General features: G+C 38.9%; 1 protein-coding gene across 3 annotated transcripts in view; it reads left to right on the forward strand.

Moving 5' to 3' along the window:
• Positions 1-20295, forward strand: part of jmjd1cb (jumonji domain containing 1Cb) — a 138647-nt gene that overhangs the window by 46127 nt on the left and 72225 nt on the right. For all 3 annotated transcript variants that reach the window (XM_077206089.1, XM_077206091.1, XM_077206090.1), the window contains exon 2: positions 13945-14109. In XM_077206089.1, the coding sequence (XP_077062204.1) occupies positions 13945-14109 (165 nt within the window). The remainder of the gene's footprint in view (positions 1-13944; positions 14110-20295) is intronic.

Genomic DNA, 20295 nt, shown 5'->3' on the forward strand with positions numbered 1-20295 from the left:
AAAAATCTGCTTGAGATAAAATGTTTTTTGCATCCGTTCTTCCAAATGTGGTTTAAAATCAGATACAATATTTGGACATCTGATCAATGTCTAAAATGTTGCAATAAGCAGATGTGCCTGTACACACTCGCACAAACTCACAGCTTCTGTTATTAAGGAGGAAACTTGATTTTTAAAAATACACATTTCTCATTAAGGAGGTTGTAACATTACTGTTTTTTAAAGTAATTTTACTCACAGCTTCACTTTAGTGTAGAGCGGCTCCACAGTTCTGACTTCTAGATCTAACGATGGATAATCAAAGAACCATTTGACGTGAATTATATGAATAATTTGATCAATTAAATAGCAGAGACATTCAAAACCCAAGGACCAAACGTGTTGCTGATCACCGATATCGGATCTGTGACACAAAATCGGATATGGTCAAAAGATCAGATCAGTGCTTTAAGCCTCGCAATGTAAACACATCTATAGTCTTCTCAACAAATGCTGTCCTGTCATATTATCTAAAGCCGTTCAAAAGCATTGAGCCTCGAGGCTAGATAACTGATGCCGTATGATGAAACGGCAGCGTAAACAAGATACTGTCCTTTGTCTTTCCCCAAGGCTCTGAGGAACACAGGATTCTGTCTGGCCCATGAGAGCGTGTGTGTGTGTGTGTTCACGAAAGTGACAGATGTAGAGAAGATGTGACGGCCCATGACAGGCAGAGGAAATCAGGACACTGTGATATCTGCAGCAATGCAGGTTTGCTCACCGTATGCATTGTTATTTTGTCTCTTTTATGTTGAAAAGGATCAACACTGGAGGGATGGTCCCCACAGGCTATAGTTTGAGTGACATTAACATCTCATTTCATCATCTCCGTTGCTTCGTATCGTTCTCCTTTCACCGTGAGGATGCTGTCTACAAGCCGAGAGCCGCCGGCGTTTCTGCGCCCAATGCCGCAAAATAAGCTTTCCTCCGCATTAATCTGATAAAAAAAATAAAGAAATCACTAAATCCTTCTCTCTCCTGTGCACTTTCTCTCTGCTCCAGTGATTTGAAAGGCAGATTTGTGGTTGTGCGAGGTTAGCGTTCAACGTCTGGGCCCGCAGTGATTGGACTGCAGCGGTCTGAGCCCAGCCAGTCAGGAAAGTCCTGCTGCTGTTAGTGAGGGGCAGATTTTCCAGCGGCGTACACACTAACACGGCGCGGTGAATGATAATCACTCGACTGTCTGAAGCGGCGGGGAGGATGTGCAGACGTGCTTTTAGAAGTCATTTATTGATGAAAGTGTTCTTTCTGTGAGCTCTCGGAAATGCCACTGGGCTTGTTATGAGCTTGTTTTTTTTCACATTTTCTTTGTTCTTCCGTGCGTATGCTTATGTAATCTACATGTTGACACACATTTATCTTAATTATAAAGCACAGGTGATTCTTCATGCGAAGTAATTTAATCGTTCCCAATTGGGTAATAAAAGTATACTTTCAATGTCGTTGGAATTACTCGATGCCCTTAGAGGAATAATTCAAAGGAAAATTCTGTGAGGAGTTACTCATCCTTACATTTTTCTAAATCTATAAGAATTTTTTACACCCTTGAAAAAGAAATGAAGATATTTTTTAATGAAATCTGAGAGATTTCTGTCCCTCCATTACACCAAACTTCGGTACAAAGTTAATAAATACGTGGTAAAACAAATCCATATGAAATGAACACTGAGCTTCAGTTTACCATATTTGATAAGCTGTACAAACAGTATGTGCATTGATCAGTATTTTTATGTGAATCAAAGCCTGAAGTAAATGTCTTAAAGCAATCTTGTATAATCAAACAAACCGATTCATGTCGATCTGATGTTTTTATGAACTTTTTGGAGCATCACTGTTTTGGTGGAATTGGCTTTTGATGGACAGAAATCTCCTAGGTTTTATTAAATTATCTTCATTTGTGTCTCGAAGATGCACAGAACGTCTTATGAGTTGGAATAACATGAGGATGAGTAAATGATGACAGAATTTTCATTTTTGGGTGAACTATACCTTTAATGTTCTTTTCTCCACAACTTTCCTGAAATCCATTTATAATGTTACTCAAGGTTTCTTTTTACCCTCTGACTGTTACAATTAAATAGGCTGTTTGTGCTTCTGTATGTAAAATTCTTCTTCTTGATTAGTGTTTAACTTAAATTTTAAGTGATTCGCCCAAAATCATCATCCACACTGAATCCCGATCTAATTATTAACAGATGCCTCAATTTTAAGTTGATGTGTCATTTAATCTGTTGCTCCAGGATTGTTGTTCAGTGACACTGTTCTTGTGTGTCACTATGTGCCCAGTATGCGTGTGTGAAAGTACAAATCAGATATGAAAGCTGCAGCAGACAAAATATTTTTTTGTGTGCAAAAAGAGCAGCATTGACATTTGGCTTCAGTTCTCCTTGTAAGTGTTTTTCATTTTTGGCTGCACTATCCGTTTAAATGTATCGAGCATGTGATGGGTTGATTCTCTGGCACAAGGTGAATCAGTGACAGTCGTGGCTATCGGAGGGGTCATTTCAGTTCAGTTCTTTTATGATGCACCCGGTACGCTCTGCTCTCTGATGAGTCCAGTAAATTCACTGACCCACAGCGAGTCCAGCCGCTCGCCACGTTCCCCAGGCATCCATTGAGAGCGGACATTGTCCTTTTGAAAGAAATCCAGAATGGAGAGAAAGATAAAGATGGAGCGTTCTGGTCTATGTGCTGTTAGTTGCATAGCAACCAGCTCTTACATTTCGTAATGTCTGCACATTTTTTGTGTGTATTTTGTATCCCTGCGAGCAATCGCTTTAGAGATCCATGTGTGTGCTTCAGCACGTCCACTTCATTCTCCAAACCAGGACAATGACTTTTCCTCTTGGCTGATATTACGGTGTAGTGAATTTTATTAATCTATTCATTATTCACAATCTGCTTCACATTAAGAACGATTAGTCGAACAGTAAGTGTTAATGTAACACTGTATAATTGGTTGGTTTGGTTTGTTTATAAACCGTATCTGGCAATTTAATTCAACGTAAAGTCTTGTGGCTTTTCTCTGGTCTGCCTCGTCACAGGAAGAAAAGACTAACAACGTAATTTAACACATTCAGTATATAGATATTACTAGTATCGCCACAGAAGTCTGTTTATTATCTTTATTCATACATTATTATAGTATCACAAAATCAAAATCCTATATAATCCTATTGTGCATATGCAATTGAAATTCGATTCAATTTAGCAATTGTGACTCTGATATATCTGATATATAATAGTGATTCTGAAAATCTGTTTCAGTCTGACTGCTCTGATCAGATGTCACTTTCCCACGCCACGTAAATTGTAAACATCAGACGTTACGGGAAACATGCTGAAAGTCGCTGCAGAAACAAGGTTGTGTTTTTGCTGAGTGCCAAACGAGCAGAAAATGATAATATAACGGAGACATGTTTTGAAACCGACGGAGACTACAGAATGGAATAAAGCCACACATGTTTTTTTTGTGTATACCTTCTAATATCATTGCTATAGAAACCAATGCAGATATTCCAGAAAACTAAAGAATGGCGCGGACACACAAATCGGATCTGAACATTGGCGATACACAATGTGGACAGTCAATCATTTTAGATCAGATTCCAATCTGATACACAAATAATCGGATTTGGAATGATAGTGTGAACGTAGCCTAATTCATATATATTGATATATTAGTACACAAACCAGTGTCAAATACCTATGTATATATTGAATTAAACATGTCTTAAGTATTTTAATCTGGCAGTTACCCAGTTTTGCTGTTGAAATCAAGCCCCAGCCTGTTTAATTAAGTAAAAGAACCTGAGACACATTATTTATATTAAGATTGTGTGGGTTTGTTCATATGGACATATGGTGTTGATTTTATTTTTGCAGGTTTTAAAAAAATGACATAACTTCTTGTGTTTGATTACAAAATTCTGCAGGTACACCGATACAAGGATTTTAATGACTCTAGGTCTGATTCTGTTTCTGTAATATTTCTATTTGAGGAAGACAGTATGGACGGTGGTTGTGAAAAGGTACTTATTGCATTCATTCTCTGCAACATGTTGTGAAATGAAGCCATTTCAGATTACAGACGAAAGAAATGTAATCAAAAATAAATTGTATTATACAAATTGTGAGTAGGAAAAATGTTATTACCCATTTGGAGTCTTTCCATTGATTTTATACAGTTTTAATCATGGTGAACAATGAATCACATGCTTAATGCTGTTTGTTGATTCTCGTGCTCTGCAGACAGAAGACGTGCGCTGATCGTCATGACAACAGCAGAGTTTCAAGTGGCTCTGATACATGTACTGAATAATTCTGTCAGACTTCTGTCCACATTGGCGGAGAAAAACAGATGTTATATCTATTAATGGCACTGAATGTTTGAAACACGAGAACTAGCAGATGTTCATCAAATTGCCTAAGTATCTATAACCTTTCATTACATATATATAGAGACCTATGGATTATACATAATAATGAGATTTTTTTTTTCCAAACAGCAGCATTTGAAGTAATTGTTTCTGATGCTAAAGCTCTGATTATTTTGAATGGCAGTAACTGTTGTTACACCCCCTCTCCAAGACATTAGCCCCTTTCACACAGCGCGTTGATCCCGGGAAATTGGCGGGAAATTGCCAGAACGCCTTCTGTGTGAACGCAAACACGACCCGGGATTGATGCCGGGATCGATGCCGGGTTGGGGACCTAGTAACATTGCCTGGATCAGTCCCGGAACGCGCGCTGTGTGAACAAAAGCCGTAATCAATGCCGTGTCGTAATGATGACGCTGAAGTGAAGTGAAAGCAGGCTAGTGAAACGGTACGTAATGCGCTAGTTTATGATCGAATCAGAGAAAAAAATGCACAAGCGTGGTTTCTCGAGAAAACCTCATAAGCAAACTATAGAATTTTCCGGAATCTCTGTGTGAAAGGGGCTTTTTTTCTGTGTGTAATTGTGTCTTTGAATTCCCTTTTAAGCACTGCCACTAAAAAATCTCACTAACTGAACTATACAGTAAATGACTAGTTGGTTGCCAGACAACTAGAACTGATCTGTTCCTACTTAAATCATTACCGTATTGTCCAGAATAAAAGTCTAGTTTTTTTAACATCCAAAATGTGCTGCAATTTATTTTCCAAAGCAGCCTATATAATGCAATTAATATAAATGTTGTTTTAAAGTCAATAATTTTATTCCTTAAAACACATCTTTGATCACCAAAATTACATATTTAAACGTTTTTACCTTTCATTTTCTTTCATTACCAGCTCAGAGATCCAATCGTTGACGATCACATGTTGACGTGATTGGTTACAAGGTAGTTTGTGATGTCAGAAACACCAGCGATTTCAAACTGTGTTTTTGAGACGGTCTTTGGTTCACTGCAGTTTTAAAGAGAAAATACTCTGCAATAGTGTTGGACTTATGAATTTACACATGGTTTGTCTTAAAGCATATTAAAAACACCACTTAGGCATAAAACAACATTAAAAGCTTGATTTTCACCACAGGGGGACTTACAATAATACATGCCACTATAATTTGTTAGGTTCTGTATTTTATATGGATTGTTGTGGCGTGATGGGAACTAATGGCGCTTTTCCATTACCAGTACCAGCTCGACTCGACTCGACTCGCCTTGGCTCGCCTCGACTCGGCTCGCTTTTCGTTCCGTTTTCCATTGCAGAAAGTATCGCCACAAATAGTACCCGGTCGTCATAGCGACGACTTTCGTTCCTCGTTGCCCCATCAAGCTCTCGCTGGATCCTCTCTTCGGCAACCAAACAAAGGAATGTCTGCACCTCCTCGTTTGACCACGGCGTATTCTTCCGAGTTGCCATAATAATAGTAGTAAGTTTAGTAACTATCTCTGGCTAAACTATTTAAAAAAGGCGGGGTTATTCTGGATACTCCATCTGGCGCGTGCAATGATGACGCAGTGAATAGTGACGATTCTCTCTGACCAATCAGCAGTCGGCATTGTTTTCACGTCACATTTTAGTATCGCCTTAGCTCGCCTCAGCTCGCTTAGAACCTCGCCGGAGGTGGTACGAAAAAAGTACCCGAAAGCAGGTACAGGTACAACTTTTACACAGTGGAAAACCAAACAAAGGCGAGTCGAGTCGAGCCGAGCCGAGCTGGTACTGTGTAGTGGAAAAGCGCCATTAAATACATGTCTATAAGTGTCTATAAATGGTTCATTTTATTTACCGTTGTTTTACCTTATTTTTGATTATACAGTTGGAAAATACAGGAATTAATTCAATAAATGCAGTGAATTTATTCACCAGGGGTTTACTTGCCCTGGCTGCACAACATGCTCGATGACTCCTGTGGCCAGATTCCAGAACTGTTTAGCAACAAGGAATTTTGCAGTCTCGTTATTTTCCATTTTCGGGCATTTCCATAGCCTTACATAAACCGGTCAAATCCTGGATGTGCCTGGCCCATGCAACCTAACTGCTTTTCTAGACCTTAATCTAGTTGTGTAGGGTTCAACAACCAGGCAAGCAGCTCTCATCTCCCCGAGCGTCTGACTGAATACAGTTATATAACACCCCTGCTGCCTTCATGATTTTGGAGTCTGTACAAGCCTCATCTCTTATGCATGGTCAAGCAGACCAGAGCTGACCCTTTAACTGTTCCCATTAAAAACATTCCTTCTCTCTCTCTCTCTGGTCTTGCTCTGCCTGTGTTGTCTGTGAGTTGTGTATACTGAGTTAACCCTCTGTTATCTCTGCTCTGCTGTGTAGTTGGCACTGGATCCATAATCAGATTAAACACTGGAGGCTGACTTCGGTTTGATTCTGTTGGTCACAGCAGAGGCACGTGTGTTGGCTTCCTCCATCTGGATATGAGATGGGGAGGTGTCATCTGTGTTCAGCGTTTCCAGACTCTTCCTGCTTTTGTTCTGCTTGTTATCTTGGGTTAACCCATCCTGCTTTCATAGAATGTGCTTAAGTATTTTAATCAGTGTATTGCTTTAGTTTGCTGTCATGTGTTTTGATCTATATTGTGTTTCTCACACTTCTCATGTAAATAGCAAATCATTAGTTTAGCAGAGATCAGTAAGCTGGGTAAACCTGTTCCGAGGTCAGATCTGATCCTGGATCAGGTTTTCAGTGCAGTTATCCTTGTGCTTTCAGCTTTAGCACGGCCCCTTTTCATCTGTAGTTAAGCAGATGGGGCGGAATGTAAAAAAGCTCTGGCGTCTTACAGGATTTGTTGCATCACAAAATGTGTTTCTCCGCCTAAAAATGTTCACTTCTTGGAATTGAAATGAAAGAAATAGTTACTTGTGATCATGTCATTCTATACTATTTTCTGGACATTATCTTTTTATTTTCCTCAGAAGAATGTCCATGCTGTGCTTTTCCATACATTGAAAAATATAGTGACCCTGACCAAATTGAGAATCATATCCCCACAGATTGAGAATCTCATTTATGCTGACTAGTGGTGTTTGGGGTCACGGATCAAACCTGGCATTTCATTTTTGAGTATTTGAGAAGTACAATAAAGATTATTAGCGAACTACAACTTAACAAATTAAATGTAGCTTCAGGAGACTTGGAATATTGAGAGTGAGTATGTACTCATGTACTTTTTATCTTGCTTTTTATAGTATTTTTTTAGCTTGACTGCATCCTACCTCATTCACTTGCAATGTAAAGAAAGAAAAATAATCTTGTTTGTTTGAAGAAAGGAGGGTTTGGAATGATGTGAGTAAATGACACACTTTTCATATTTGATTGAACTATGGATTATGTACCTAAACTTTAGTCATAGAGTCCATGTTTTGTGTCTGTTTATAACAGTTTAATTGGTTTGTTAAAGTTGATGATTAATAGAGTTCAGTGTCTAGATGGAGATAAAGTCAGTTTTAGATGAAAACACTTAAGACTAGAAATTCCAGTTGCTCTGTTGAAATGACTGAAATAGATTGAAATGTTTGTACATTTTGGCAAAGAAGCATCAGTGCACACATTACTACTGAGAGAGATGGAGATCTGGCGTATTTGACAGGAACTTATGGAGACGGGACATAATGACCTGCCCCGAATCACTTTCTGCTACTAACAGACACTTACACTTAAAATATTAGCACGACATGAGGTTTGTAGTAGTAGTCTAGACTTGCATGCAGGAAGGTTTGATGTTTTTTTTTTTTAATCGTGTGCTCGAGGGCTTCCTCTCCGTTCAGGCTGGTAATCAATCTGAGCAGCTCAGTGTCTGTTGGGTGAGTCTTCTTCCACCCTGCTGAAGGAGCAGAACTGGACCATCTGTCTGTGTACTGTACCGCTTATTTACAGCCTGATTCTTCCAATCATCCTGCTGCATCGCTTAGTTTGTCCAAAATGTAGTATTTAAGAAAAATAAAAGTGTTGAACAGTGAAATTAGTATAGTAACATTTATGGCTGATTTCATTTCTTTATTTTTAAACTTTAAACCATAAAGTTTTAATTTTGTTGGAAAATTGCACGGAAAGCTTCTCTTTTGTTGACAACAGCCGGTTTATAATAGTTTCTTATTACAAGAATTGGAAGATATTTGGCGCATGTTGCATTCCTAAATGCATGTTAAAGTGACCCGAACTCAGAGCACATGCAATGGTTTTATGTTGAAACGCATTTACTGCAAACAGAGCTGCTCTGAAACACTGAAAACACCGGATCATGAGCTGCTCGCGTGGAAATAAACACAGTGTCGTGATTCACTCTGAAACATGCAAAGTATAGTTTTATTTAATTAAATCGCAGCCTTTGCAATTTGATATTTGCACTAAGCCATATAATGATTTTGGTTTTATTTTGATTAATTGTGCAACCCTAATTATAGGGTGCTATTTGTGGCAGCGGTGTATGGAGCCTCTCACTAATACCAGAACCTCAGGCTTTACAGGTCACTGCCTGAATAACCAGCATAAGAAGTAACTGTGCCCTGTGTATGTACACACACACATACTCATTCTGGCTCTCTGCCCCATGTCAATTTTTAATGAGAGTGAATTTTTCATCTTGCCACCAGCAGAGACTCAACTGTGAAGGTGGGTTCAGCAGAAACACAATATGAAGTTAATGTTTCATTCTGAGACAGAGAGAGGGCGAATGAGGAAAGCCGTCCTCCATGATCCCTGCAGTGAAGGGGATTATGGGAGGGAGGGGTCAGCGGGACGGGGGAGGGGAGAACAGAAGTCGGTCACATGTGTCATTACAGGAATCAGGGCTGGACTTTACACACACACACACACACACACACACACACACACACACACACACACACACACACACACACACACACACACACACACACACACACACACACACACACACACACACACACACAATGTAGTAAAGCAAACTACTTATCCTTTTTGTGCATGTTCAGATGTTCATATTAGTCATTTTGGAGGTGGAGAGAACACTTATTTTTCTTTATAATGACATGGTTGATGAATTATGCATAGTAAGTCAATGGACTTTAATGAATAGGTTTATAAGTTGAAAGGATCATTCTGTATGTTTTCTAAACAACATTTGAGCTACAGTTATTAACGTACGTACTTAGAAATACAGATGGCAAAAGATGTTTTTTTGCAGCGATACGATACCATATAAAAACCATTTGGGTTCCGTAATGAAACTTTCAGTAAACAGTTCTTAAAATAATCATATTTTCCTTAGTGTAAAGAAGATTTTAATAATATAAAGAACCCTTTTTTATTATTAAGAACCTTTTTTGAGAGTGTAAATCCAGATGTACAGATGCTGAGGTGGGGGTGTCTTGTTCTGTTGTCTTGGAAGGTCATGTGCTGTTCTGTTGTACAAGGATGTTTGCATCACATTTGGTTATATGACAAACCAACACACTAAACATGGTGGAAAAAAACATTTCTGAGCTTTTTGACTGTTTGTGTGATTATATATTATTTTTAATTCTGCATACGCATTTTCTTAATTTGTACATTTTACGTTACTTTTTTGTTTTCTACCATTCAAATGATTTAAACATTTAAGAACTAATAGAACACTAGCTAAAATGCTACTTTTAGATACAGGCAAGCTCCATTCACTTTGGTTTGGTATTAAATTGTCTTCTTGTCTTTCATTAATTTGTCACTGGGATACCGTTGGGACAACACCCCTTTTTGTTGATTGGAGAAATGGGATAGGTTGTTGCTTCAAGCGATGCTTTAAAATTGGCCTTTTTCTTCAGCTTAGCCTGCACATAACAGGGGGGTCCAGATGTGAAATCTGCCCTGACAGGTCTGTTCTTCACTCGTTCCCCTCCAAACACTCATTAGAGCCTCACAACCCCAGTCATGGTGAGAGAACCACAACAGGCAGTCAGTGAATAATTTCTGGTATGAATCCACATGATGAAACGCGCTCCTGTTACTGCACGTTGCTCAGCACTGGGGTTGTGCAATGTGCTCTTGGCTGACTCACTCACGCTGATGATTCCCACAGCTAGCAGCACTAGATCTGTGCATTTCAAATCATTAGCTGGTTGCTTTCTGTACGCACTTTAAAAAAGTGTTGTGTGCGGAATCGTATTAGTCAACAGATGGACTTTGTCCAGTGGAGGAACAGTTTTTCCAGTTGGAAAACAGGCTCAAAAATAGTGCCAAACCTTTAGTGCAGCTTATTTTTTGGAAACCAGTTCTCCAGCCTACCACGCGACGCCCGCCTTACGCACACACACGGTGAAAGAGAAGACTTTGACAGGCCAGAAACATGCTGTCTTCACGACATGCTGCATATGTTGAAAACATCCAGCAGCTCAAACACATGTTCTCCCTCTTGTTTCTGTCTCACAAACACAAACGTCCTGCACACCAGCTCCGCTTTGAATCACATGGCTGTGGGTTGTTTCACAGCTAAGCACAGCAGCAGGACAGAGGCACAGTTTTAGCGCCATGACTGTGAGGAAGGCAGGACATTCAGTGGGTCTGCAGTGACCACGTCTGTCCATAAAATCAGACCAAAATGAGGTCATTTAAGACCAATGAGCTTTTATGGCTGTGAAATTGCACTGAACTTTTTTCTGTTACAGTAAGTTGTTGTTTATCAGACGCTCTTGTTAAAACACTGTGAGAGGGGTTCCCAAAAGGTTTTTGTCAGTAGAACCCCTTATATGGAAAATATTTACTTGAAGTAGCGCCTTACATTTTAAGTTAACATTTCAATTATTGAACTACACATTTATTTGTTCAAGGTACTCTGATGTGGGTTAATGATCACATGATCACATATTCATCATCAATGACTATTCCTGATGTAAATTCGAATTTTACTTTAAAATAAAATTATTATATTAATTTTATTTTACACTGCAAGTTACAATACTCACATTTGTCTTAAATTCTTTACTTTTAACAAACACTTTTAATTCTTCCCTAGTGAAAAAAAACTATACCAAAATGTATTTAAAATACATTTATTTCATACTTAGTATACTACAAATCCATTAACATATTTACAGACATATTGCTTGAGACTTACTGATATAAATATTGTAATTAAATTTTATTTTGAGTACTTTATTGCACAATGCAGATTTCTTAATATTAAGCCTAAAATTATTGTTAATATCACTATTAGTAAGGATAGTATGATCACTGTATAATATCAGTCTTCAAATGCAAGATATTTAAAGTGTACCTAAAGTATACTTGCAATAGTTCCACTTTAGCACAATCAAATATACTTAAGTATATCTTTAGTTGTACCTCAGCACTATTTCCGGATAACTAAAGTGCATTAAGTTAAAAATTAGTTTTCCGATTTAGCAGACTTTAAGTTTACCAATTAGTATACTAAAAGTACAATTGCAGGGTATATATATATTTAGTACATAAATATGTAAATGTATTTGTAGTATGCTTAGAATAAAATAAATGTATCTCAAATATGTGTTAGTATAGGCCTATTTATTTTTCAATAGGGTTTACTTTTTAAAATCCGGAAGCTTGTAACATTTCAAATTCTCTAGCTTTTATTTTGGCGGAATAACTGTAACTTTTTACAAAAACGTTAGAAATTATGCTAATGTGTAACTAAACTTTGCCCGTGTTGCATTCCCAAATGCACTTTAAACTCACAGCTCATACAGAGATGGTGGTTGCTGCTTGCTGCTTGCGTGTGCACTGAACACTTCACTCTGAACATGCAGTTTATAGTTATAAGATGTCCTGCAATTTAGATGGTACATGCTATATGTCAAGAATGTAAACTGAAGCATGCTTGTTCTAAAGACTTGAAGTGTTTAGATTATGGGTTTTTCTTTTTTCTTTCCTTCTTTCTTTATTTTTAGTTAGACCACCATGGTGTATTAAACCCCAAAATGCCCTTAAGGGGGTAGATTTCCAATTCCATCCATTTTCTTGTATTATAAAATGAAATTGAAATCATAGTTTTCTTAAAACCAGTGTTATCTATTCTATGTTATTCTATAGATCTATGTTACAGGCAATGTCTGTATTTGGTATCTGAGAGGTGACTGAGGGTCTGACCCATGTCTGGAATGCAGTAACAGTTTTTTCTCATTTAGCATGTCCTTGTTTTGTAATTAATCAGTTTTAACTTTATTTGGTTGCACTTTATTTGAAGGTGTCTTTGTTACAGTATATTTAAGTACTGATTAATATTAATTAACATGTACTTATTATAGGGTTAGGGTTTGGTTGAGGGTTAGTTGCATGTAATTATGCATAATTAACTGTTATTATGGTAAGTACATGTAGCATATGTAACAAGGACACTGTAAAATAAAGTGTTACCCGTTATTCTTTATTCATTTTATTCCGTACCCTCTGTGGATGTAGATTTCATGTTCTGTTCCAGTGAAGTCCTGACAAAAACTCAACCTTGAAGGAAAAATATAATCTAATTGCGCAAGCACGGGTTGTTTATTATTTTTTTTAGAAGCATAGTGGCTTACGTATATAGGACATAGTGTGTCAAAGATAATGTCTTGGAATTTTTGTGCTTTAATATGTCAGTGGCAAACAACATCAAAGTTGAAATTGTATGGCAATTAAAACATGATGTAATTACAACACAGCTTGACCTGACGCTTTACTCATTAAGGTTCAATGCAATGGGTAACTTTGGCTACGTTCACACTGCAGGCTGAAACGACCTAATTTTTTTGCCCCTATGCGACCTGTATCTGATCTTTTCATGACAGTCTGAACGACACAGATCCGATCTTTTCAAATGCGACCCAGGCCACTTGGGTATGTGGTCCAAATCCGATATGTATCCGATCTTTTGAAATAAGACTTCAATCTGAACGGCCAGGCCACATGTATCCGACCCGCACGTCATTGATATGCGACAAACGTCATAATTCTGCGTAGAAGTAGGCGGGAATGAGAAGATAAACAACAACTATGGCGGACGATGCTGAGACCAGTCAATGGAAGGGAAGCAAGGTTTCTGATTTAATTAATATTTGGGGGGACAGCTCTATTCAGGCCATGTTTAGCTACTTCCGCAAACAACAAGTGACGTCGTTGACCGTTGAGTACTCTTCTGTGCATGCGGGTCACTTCTGGGTCATTTCACGTTCACGTTCAGACAGGAGGTCACAAAAGGTCGCATTGAATTGGAAATGTGAACGGCCTTGCAAAAAAATCTGTTTTTTTCAAAAAATCGGAATTGAGCATTAAGCCCCTGCAGTGTGAACGAGGCCTTAGATGCGAATCCTGTGAAAGTCCTTAACAATTCCATATCAACTAAAAAAAAATTCTTTCCACACCACTTATATGCTTTCATACATTATACAGCAGGAGAACTTCTCTAGCATACTGCTTAAGTGGGCCGTACAGGACGAGGGCTCAGAGTGCTAATGTGACCAAGCTTTGACCCCTCTTCTTGCTCTTTCCGCAGGTGTACGTGGAGTTTGACGACCTTGAGTGGGAGAAGCGTGAGTGGGTCAAGGTGTACGAAGACTTCCAGATCTTTCTGCTGGAACATCAGCTGGTTTGGGCCAAAAGGAAGGAGGGTGCCCAGCTGCAGGGAACAAAAGCCAAGCAGATCCAGTGGCCAGCTCTGGTGAGTCATTCCTCCCAAGATCTTTGATCCGGAGATGTGCTTTGCGTTGAGCCGCAGCTGTGGAGCATTTCAAGTCGGAACAATAGCTCTGCGGAGGCAATGTGACGGGATCCTTTATGTTGCTGGAATGATTTGGGGTTTGGATGACTCTCAGATCAATGGCTCATGTCTGACAATAAAATCATTATTTGTTTAGAAGGCCTGCTGAAAAGATGGGAAATAACAGAGGGTTTGATGTCCTTTAAAAGAGACTGAAAGGCAGCGAGCAAGAGATTGTAAATGTTTCACGGCTCACGCTGTTTTGATTATGTAACGTTAGCAGCAGCACAGCGCCATCTGGGCCATGAGCACACGATACAATATTTCAAAGTGAAATCTTAGTATGCCACACGGGACGGTAGTCATAGCGCCCACACATCCACAGGCCGACGACCCAGCATGTGTCATGGTTCACTTACCCTCATCAAGAACTCGTGATTACTCCGTAAGTTTTCAACCAGGGAGTTTTTCATATTCATGAAGTTTACACTACTGTAATTTTTCTCCTGTGTTTTAAGGCAGTTAAAGGTACGGTAGGCTATTTCGGAGCAGCTAGCAATAGAAAGTTCCCCAAGAGATCCCACCCTCCTTTCAGAGTGCTCTCCAAAGCTACGCCACCTCCAAAACTAGGGATGGGTACCGAGAACCGGTATTTTTTTGGACCGGTACTGGAGATGCACCAATTACAATTTTCTAGGACGATTACGATTTTTCATTGAGTTTGACCCGATACCGATTTTAGGCGATTCCGATTTCATTTTTTCTAACCACTTTACAGCACACACAAATATTTATTTTCTCTCTTTTCTTTAGTAGAACATTTTACATTTTGCATAGAACATTTTTTGAACAGTAATCGCTATAAAATAGAACTATATAAATTAGGGATGTTAACGATTAATCGACAATCGATTAATTGTCGATAATACATTTAATCGATAAAATGTATCGATCATCGATTAAGCAGGTTCATGGACGTGCGTGCTGCTCAACCGCGAAACATGTAAAGCGAGCGTGCCGGAGTTATGTTTGGGACCATTTTACACCATCATGACTATAAGTTTGCGTGTGCATTCGCAGCCTTTTGTTTTGTGCAAATATAAGTTGTAATATTGTGTTTCTTTTGTGTAGGCCTATCTATATATGATTAATCGACACATCGACGAAACATAAATCATACTTACAGGTTGTGGCCCCTAAACAACAGCTTCTGTTCTTAAAGTCCCTGTAAAGTCAAAATTAAGAATGTGTTCTGAGTTTGTCATATCACAGAAAAATGTGTTATTAGCCACCCAGCCAAATTTGAATGATAAAAAAAGCCGGCAAGTACATAAAATAAGCTATTAAAATCTTGAAAAAATGAGCAGTAGTCTCTGCCCTCAAACGCTGGGGGCGTGTCCGCTAGCTGCGCTAAAAACCACGCCCACTCGTGGTAAAGCTGCCGTTGCCACACTCAACTGTCACCCGCTACAGCCGGAATGGATGCTCCTAGCAGCTTATTAGGTTAATTAATGTTATAACATAAGCACACAAACTTACACTCATTGGTGGGCACGCACTGCCGATGATGGCACCAGTTGTCGGCGCGACGGGAGGATGAAGGCCGAGGTGGGAGATAGTCGGTTCGGCCCCATTCACCAGTAACAGCGGATTATCAGTGAATCCCAGTTGTCTCCGACGAAAGTTTATAAAACTATCCCGTGTAAAATGATCACTACAGAGGTGGGTTTTGGTGGTTATCCTCAGCTCTCCATCAAGGTGGCTCTTCACAAAATTAATCCACCTCTTCTTGATGTGATCGTTTTTAGGAAATTTAAATAAGGACACCGATCTGTTTTGTACATGATCGCATCCAGGTAGTACGCATTTCCGTGACGAAGACATAACTAGCAAACTGTATGCTGTAGTAACTATAATAGCACTGACAGTAACTCGCGATTGTGCGCCAAACTGATGCGAATGTGCTCTATTTATATTGTTAGTGGAGCGGCCAGCCTCAGTGGCTCTAGTGCGTCATCGAGTAGGGGCGTGTCCAGGAGCTCAGGGGCTCCAGTGCGTCATTGAGCGCCGTTTTAGACCCGCCCAAAAAATCCGGAAAATAGCAATGTTGAAAAACTGTTTAACGGTCTAACTCCACAATTCAGTACTTCACAGTTCACAGTCTTTGTAATATGTTTTAGCAATACTTTTCTAACATTAATAATGTGTTTAGAATTTTTTTTTAAATTGCCTTTACAGGGACTTTAAAGTTGGAACTGCTCCATCTTTCAGCACAAGCCGTTGTGCGAATCCTGCATTGAACTCGCCAAGATTGTGGAAGCTTTCCTCCGTAACGTGCAGCACAGAGAGCGAGATTTGGGTAATAATTAACCATTGATCCCTAACCCCCGCGACCCTAGGAAGGCTGAACAAAGTGGACCTGCAATTCGGGCACTGATGAAAATAACAGCGTTTCGACGACATTGCGGCGGCAACAACACAACACAATAACTCTTCTCCAACGCAATATAAAATGGCCTCGCCCCCCTTATTTCGTATTCTCGGAGGAGGGGTTTATGAGGGGTTTATTGGGGTTTTCTGACATCGGCAACACTGGAGGAATGTCGTGTAGTCCAAAACCGGCTGTTTGCTGTAGTCCTTAGAAGCAAATATCTCCGTTTGCTTTGAACTTTGAGTGCTGTAACTTTGCAGATGTTGTTAATGCTCAAACAGCAACATTACACACTAACTAAAGTTAGAAAAGTGTAATCGTGTTTTACCACCCCTTTAATGATATTCAGCTAAAATGAAATCTTTTGCAACAAGACTTAAAACTTAAAATAAGATATTAGGCAACAATAAGTTTTTCTTTTTTTTTGCAATAAGACTTAAAATAAATGTGAATGATATCTACGTTTTTTTATCTTTTACCTTATTGGAATCAGAATCGGAATCGAAATGGTTAAAATTTAAATGATACCCAACCCTAGCTGTGGTATGCTGAGAATCTCTCTCTCGGAAGGGCCTTTTTATTTAAAAAATGTGCTTTATGCCTCTTTTTCTGTTTGCTTAGAGAAATTTGTAAACTGCGGTACTAAAGTTCAGCAGTAATAAAATTAATTGAAATTTTCAACATCTTTTCACATCACGTCTTTTCGCACCAAACTATAGAGAGTAGTATTAATAACAGTATCGATAAGCACCGGTATTGTTACGAACTACTCTGAGAAGAGGGTTGAGATCCAAACGCAGCTTTATTTGAGGGCAATCCAGAGGCAAGAGAGTAATCCAGGGAACAGGGCAAGATATCCAAAACCAAGAGACAAGAAAACCATAAGAATGCTCAGAAATGCAGTGTAACACTTAAACAAGACTTAGCGGTGAGTGAATGAATGAACATGGTATAAATAGACAAGGACTAACAGGGTGATGAGAAACAGTTGAATGCAATCAGAGACCAACCAGGTGATGAGACACAGGTGAATGAAATGATGAATGCTGATGAATCCGGGGAGTGAGTTATGGGAAATGTAGTTAGTGAGGAAGTGATCAGTCTATTGTGGAGCGCCCTCTGGTGGCTCTCGAGGGCACTCCAGCTGGTGATTGTTAAAGGTATCGATAAGCAGTATCGGTATCCATCAAATTGAAACGATACCCATCCCTATACAAAACACATGAACGCACAAAGCAGAGTCTGCAAAGCAGTATGAGGCGAGAGACTGCGTTAAATTACCTCATCTCTCAAAGCACATAACATTATAATAATAATGAACGTAAACAGAGCTCTAACCTGTACCACCTGACTGCTGCAGATTCATTCCGGCGTTGATAGTGTTGGCATAGAAATGCATAAATCCGAGTCTGAGGATGAAACACCTCTTGTTAGAATGTTACGGGTTGCCATCTCGTAAATATAGTTACATCATGGCATGAATGCAGCATAAGCTCGTTGTTTTGGTTCTGGAGGAACTGTAAAAGTTGCCTGCTGTTTGTTCGTGGCTTTTGGTGACTTTGTCCACAACTTGCTTAGCCTTACGGAAGTGCTGATGACGTGTGATGTCTGCGCGAGCAGGGTGCACGAAGGTATGGAAATGCATGTGTTGACAGGCAGTTAGGGTTCCACATAAGATATATGTACATGTTTTAATATTTAGACCACCTCTATTATTGATTGCTATCAGGATGTGAATAGAGTTTTAACCAGTATAACAAAAAGTGTTGACAAATTGACAAAAACAAATTGCCTACCCCCCCTATTAATAGTTATTTTTGTGTGTGTGTGTGTGCGCTGTGTAGTGAGATACAGTAATATCACGAAATATCATTACAATTTAACAACTGTTTTGTATTTGAATATATTTTACAATGTAATTTATTCCCGTGATTTAAAGCAGAATTTTCAGCATCATTACACCAGTCTTCAGTGTCATATGATCCTTCAGAATTCATTCTAATATGCTGATTTGGTGCTCAAGAAACATGGAAACCGCAATACACTTTTAATTTAATTGTACATTGAATCAAAAGTGTCAGTAAAAATTTCCATTTCAAATAAATGCTGTTCTTCTGAAATTTCTTTTCAGCTAAGAATCCTAAGAAAATTATCATGGTTTTTCTCAAAATTATTAAGCAATTTTCAACAATGATAATAATAAGAATGATTATCTATAAAAGAATTGAATGAAACTATAAAAAAAAATATTACCGAAAATAATTGAGCCCCAACTTTTTAGAATGATTTGTGAAGGATTGTGTGACACTGAAGACACGGTAGTGTACACAGTGACTAGGTAAACTAGGTCAAAGCTCTTAACATATTGTGTATTTTAGCTTGAATGGAACAACAATATATTTACAAATCAGCATCCATTCCACGAGCATAATTGTTTGTTGGTTTTGGATGGGTTAGTCGAAATTTGTGAACTGGAGATTATTTAACTTGAGAAATATTTAATGTAGTCAATAGACTGTTGACAACGCTTGGTGTTCAGAGAAAACATTCTCTGTCATTGTGAATTTGCAATGTCCATGCTTTTTGTGTTGCTTTTTAAAACTGGGACCTATTTTGCACTGATTTTTCCTGTTCTTTACACTTAACACTTATCTGACTTATGATGGGTTTGTACAGTTGTCAAACAACATAACCTAATTACTTTACTCAACGCCTGACCAAACAGCAATTTACCAACAAGACTCGCGGGATTGTGTTGTTCTCTGGTCTTCTTTGAAAGCTGTTATTTTTCTATCGTCTTTCTCTCTTTCAAGTTTCCTGTGTCCCTCGCTCACACACAATTTCCTTCACGGCTCCATTATTTATGGCTGCCATTGGAGGAGAGTTTACTGCCACCAGATCTCCTATCTCAGCACTCTCTCTCTCTCTCTCTCTCTCTCTCTCTCTCTCTCTCTCTCTCTCTCTCTCTCTCTCTCTCTCTCTCTCTCTCTCTCTCTCCCTCTCTCTCTCTCTCTCTCTCTCTCTCTCTCCCTCTCCCTCTCCCTCACCCTCTCCCTCTCTCTCTCTCTCTCTCTCTCTCTCTCTCTCTCTCTCTCTCTCTCTCTCTCTCTCTCTCTCTCTCTCTCTCTCTCTGCAGCACATTTTGGCCAGTCTCTGTAGTTCTGTTGATAGATGTGGCCCAGCCCAAGCTAGCTGATTTCTCCTGTGTTCAGATTAGCACACTGGATCTTTTGTCTGAATGTGACCCGAGCAGGTTTCTCCAGTGTTTCCTGCACATCTTTGCATTGATTGCATAGTCATTCCCAAACATGCAGTATGACCAGTGTTGTCTAGTTTGTGGTTCTTTTAAATGAATCAGCAAAAACTCAAATTCATGATGAATTAGTGTTTTGAGTCAGTCTAACGACTCGCTTCAGAGTGGTGACTGAATTAACACTTGACTCACTGTCTGAACCACAAGTCATTACTTTCAGTCATTTCAGTCTCAATAACTAACCGACAATTACTATTATGTGAACTCTGACTAGTTGTTACCTTGACAATGTTTAAATGTAATGTATGGTATTTCTCAATTACAAAATTCTTTTAATAATTGTGCTCAAAAAATAATTTTTGCATTGAGCAAAAGTGACAGTAAAGACTTTTACACTGTTATAAAAAAAGTCTATTTCAAATATTTAGCATCACAGCTCTTTTCAACATTGATGATAATATTC

This window comes from Siphateles boraxobius, unplaced genomic scaffold (genome assembly GCF_051911475.1).
Source record: "Siphateles boraxobius isolate OS27281-9 unplaced genomic scaffold, OSU_SipBor_1 55, whole genome shotgun sequence".
Taxonomy (NCBI): domain Eukaryota; kingdom Metazoa; phylum Chordata; class Actinopteri; order Cypriniformes; family Leuciscidae; genus Siphateles; species Siphateles boraxobius.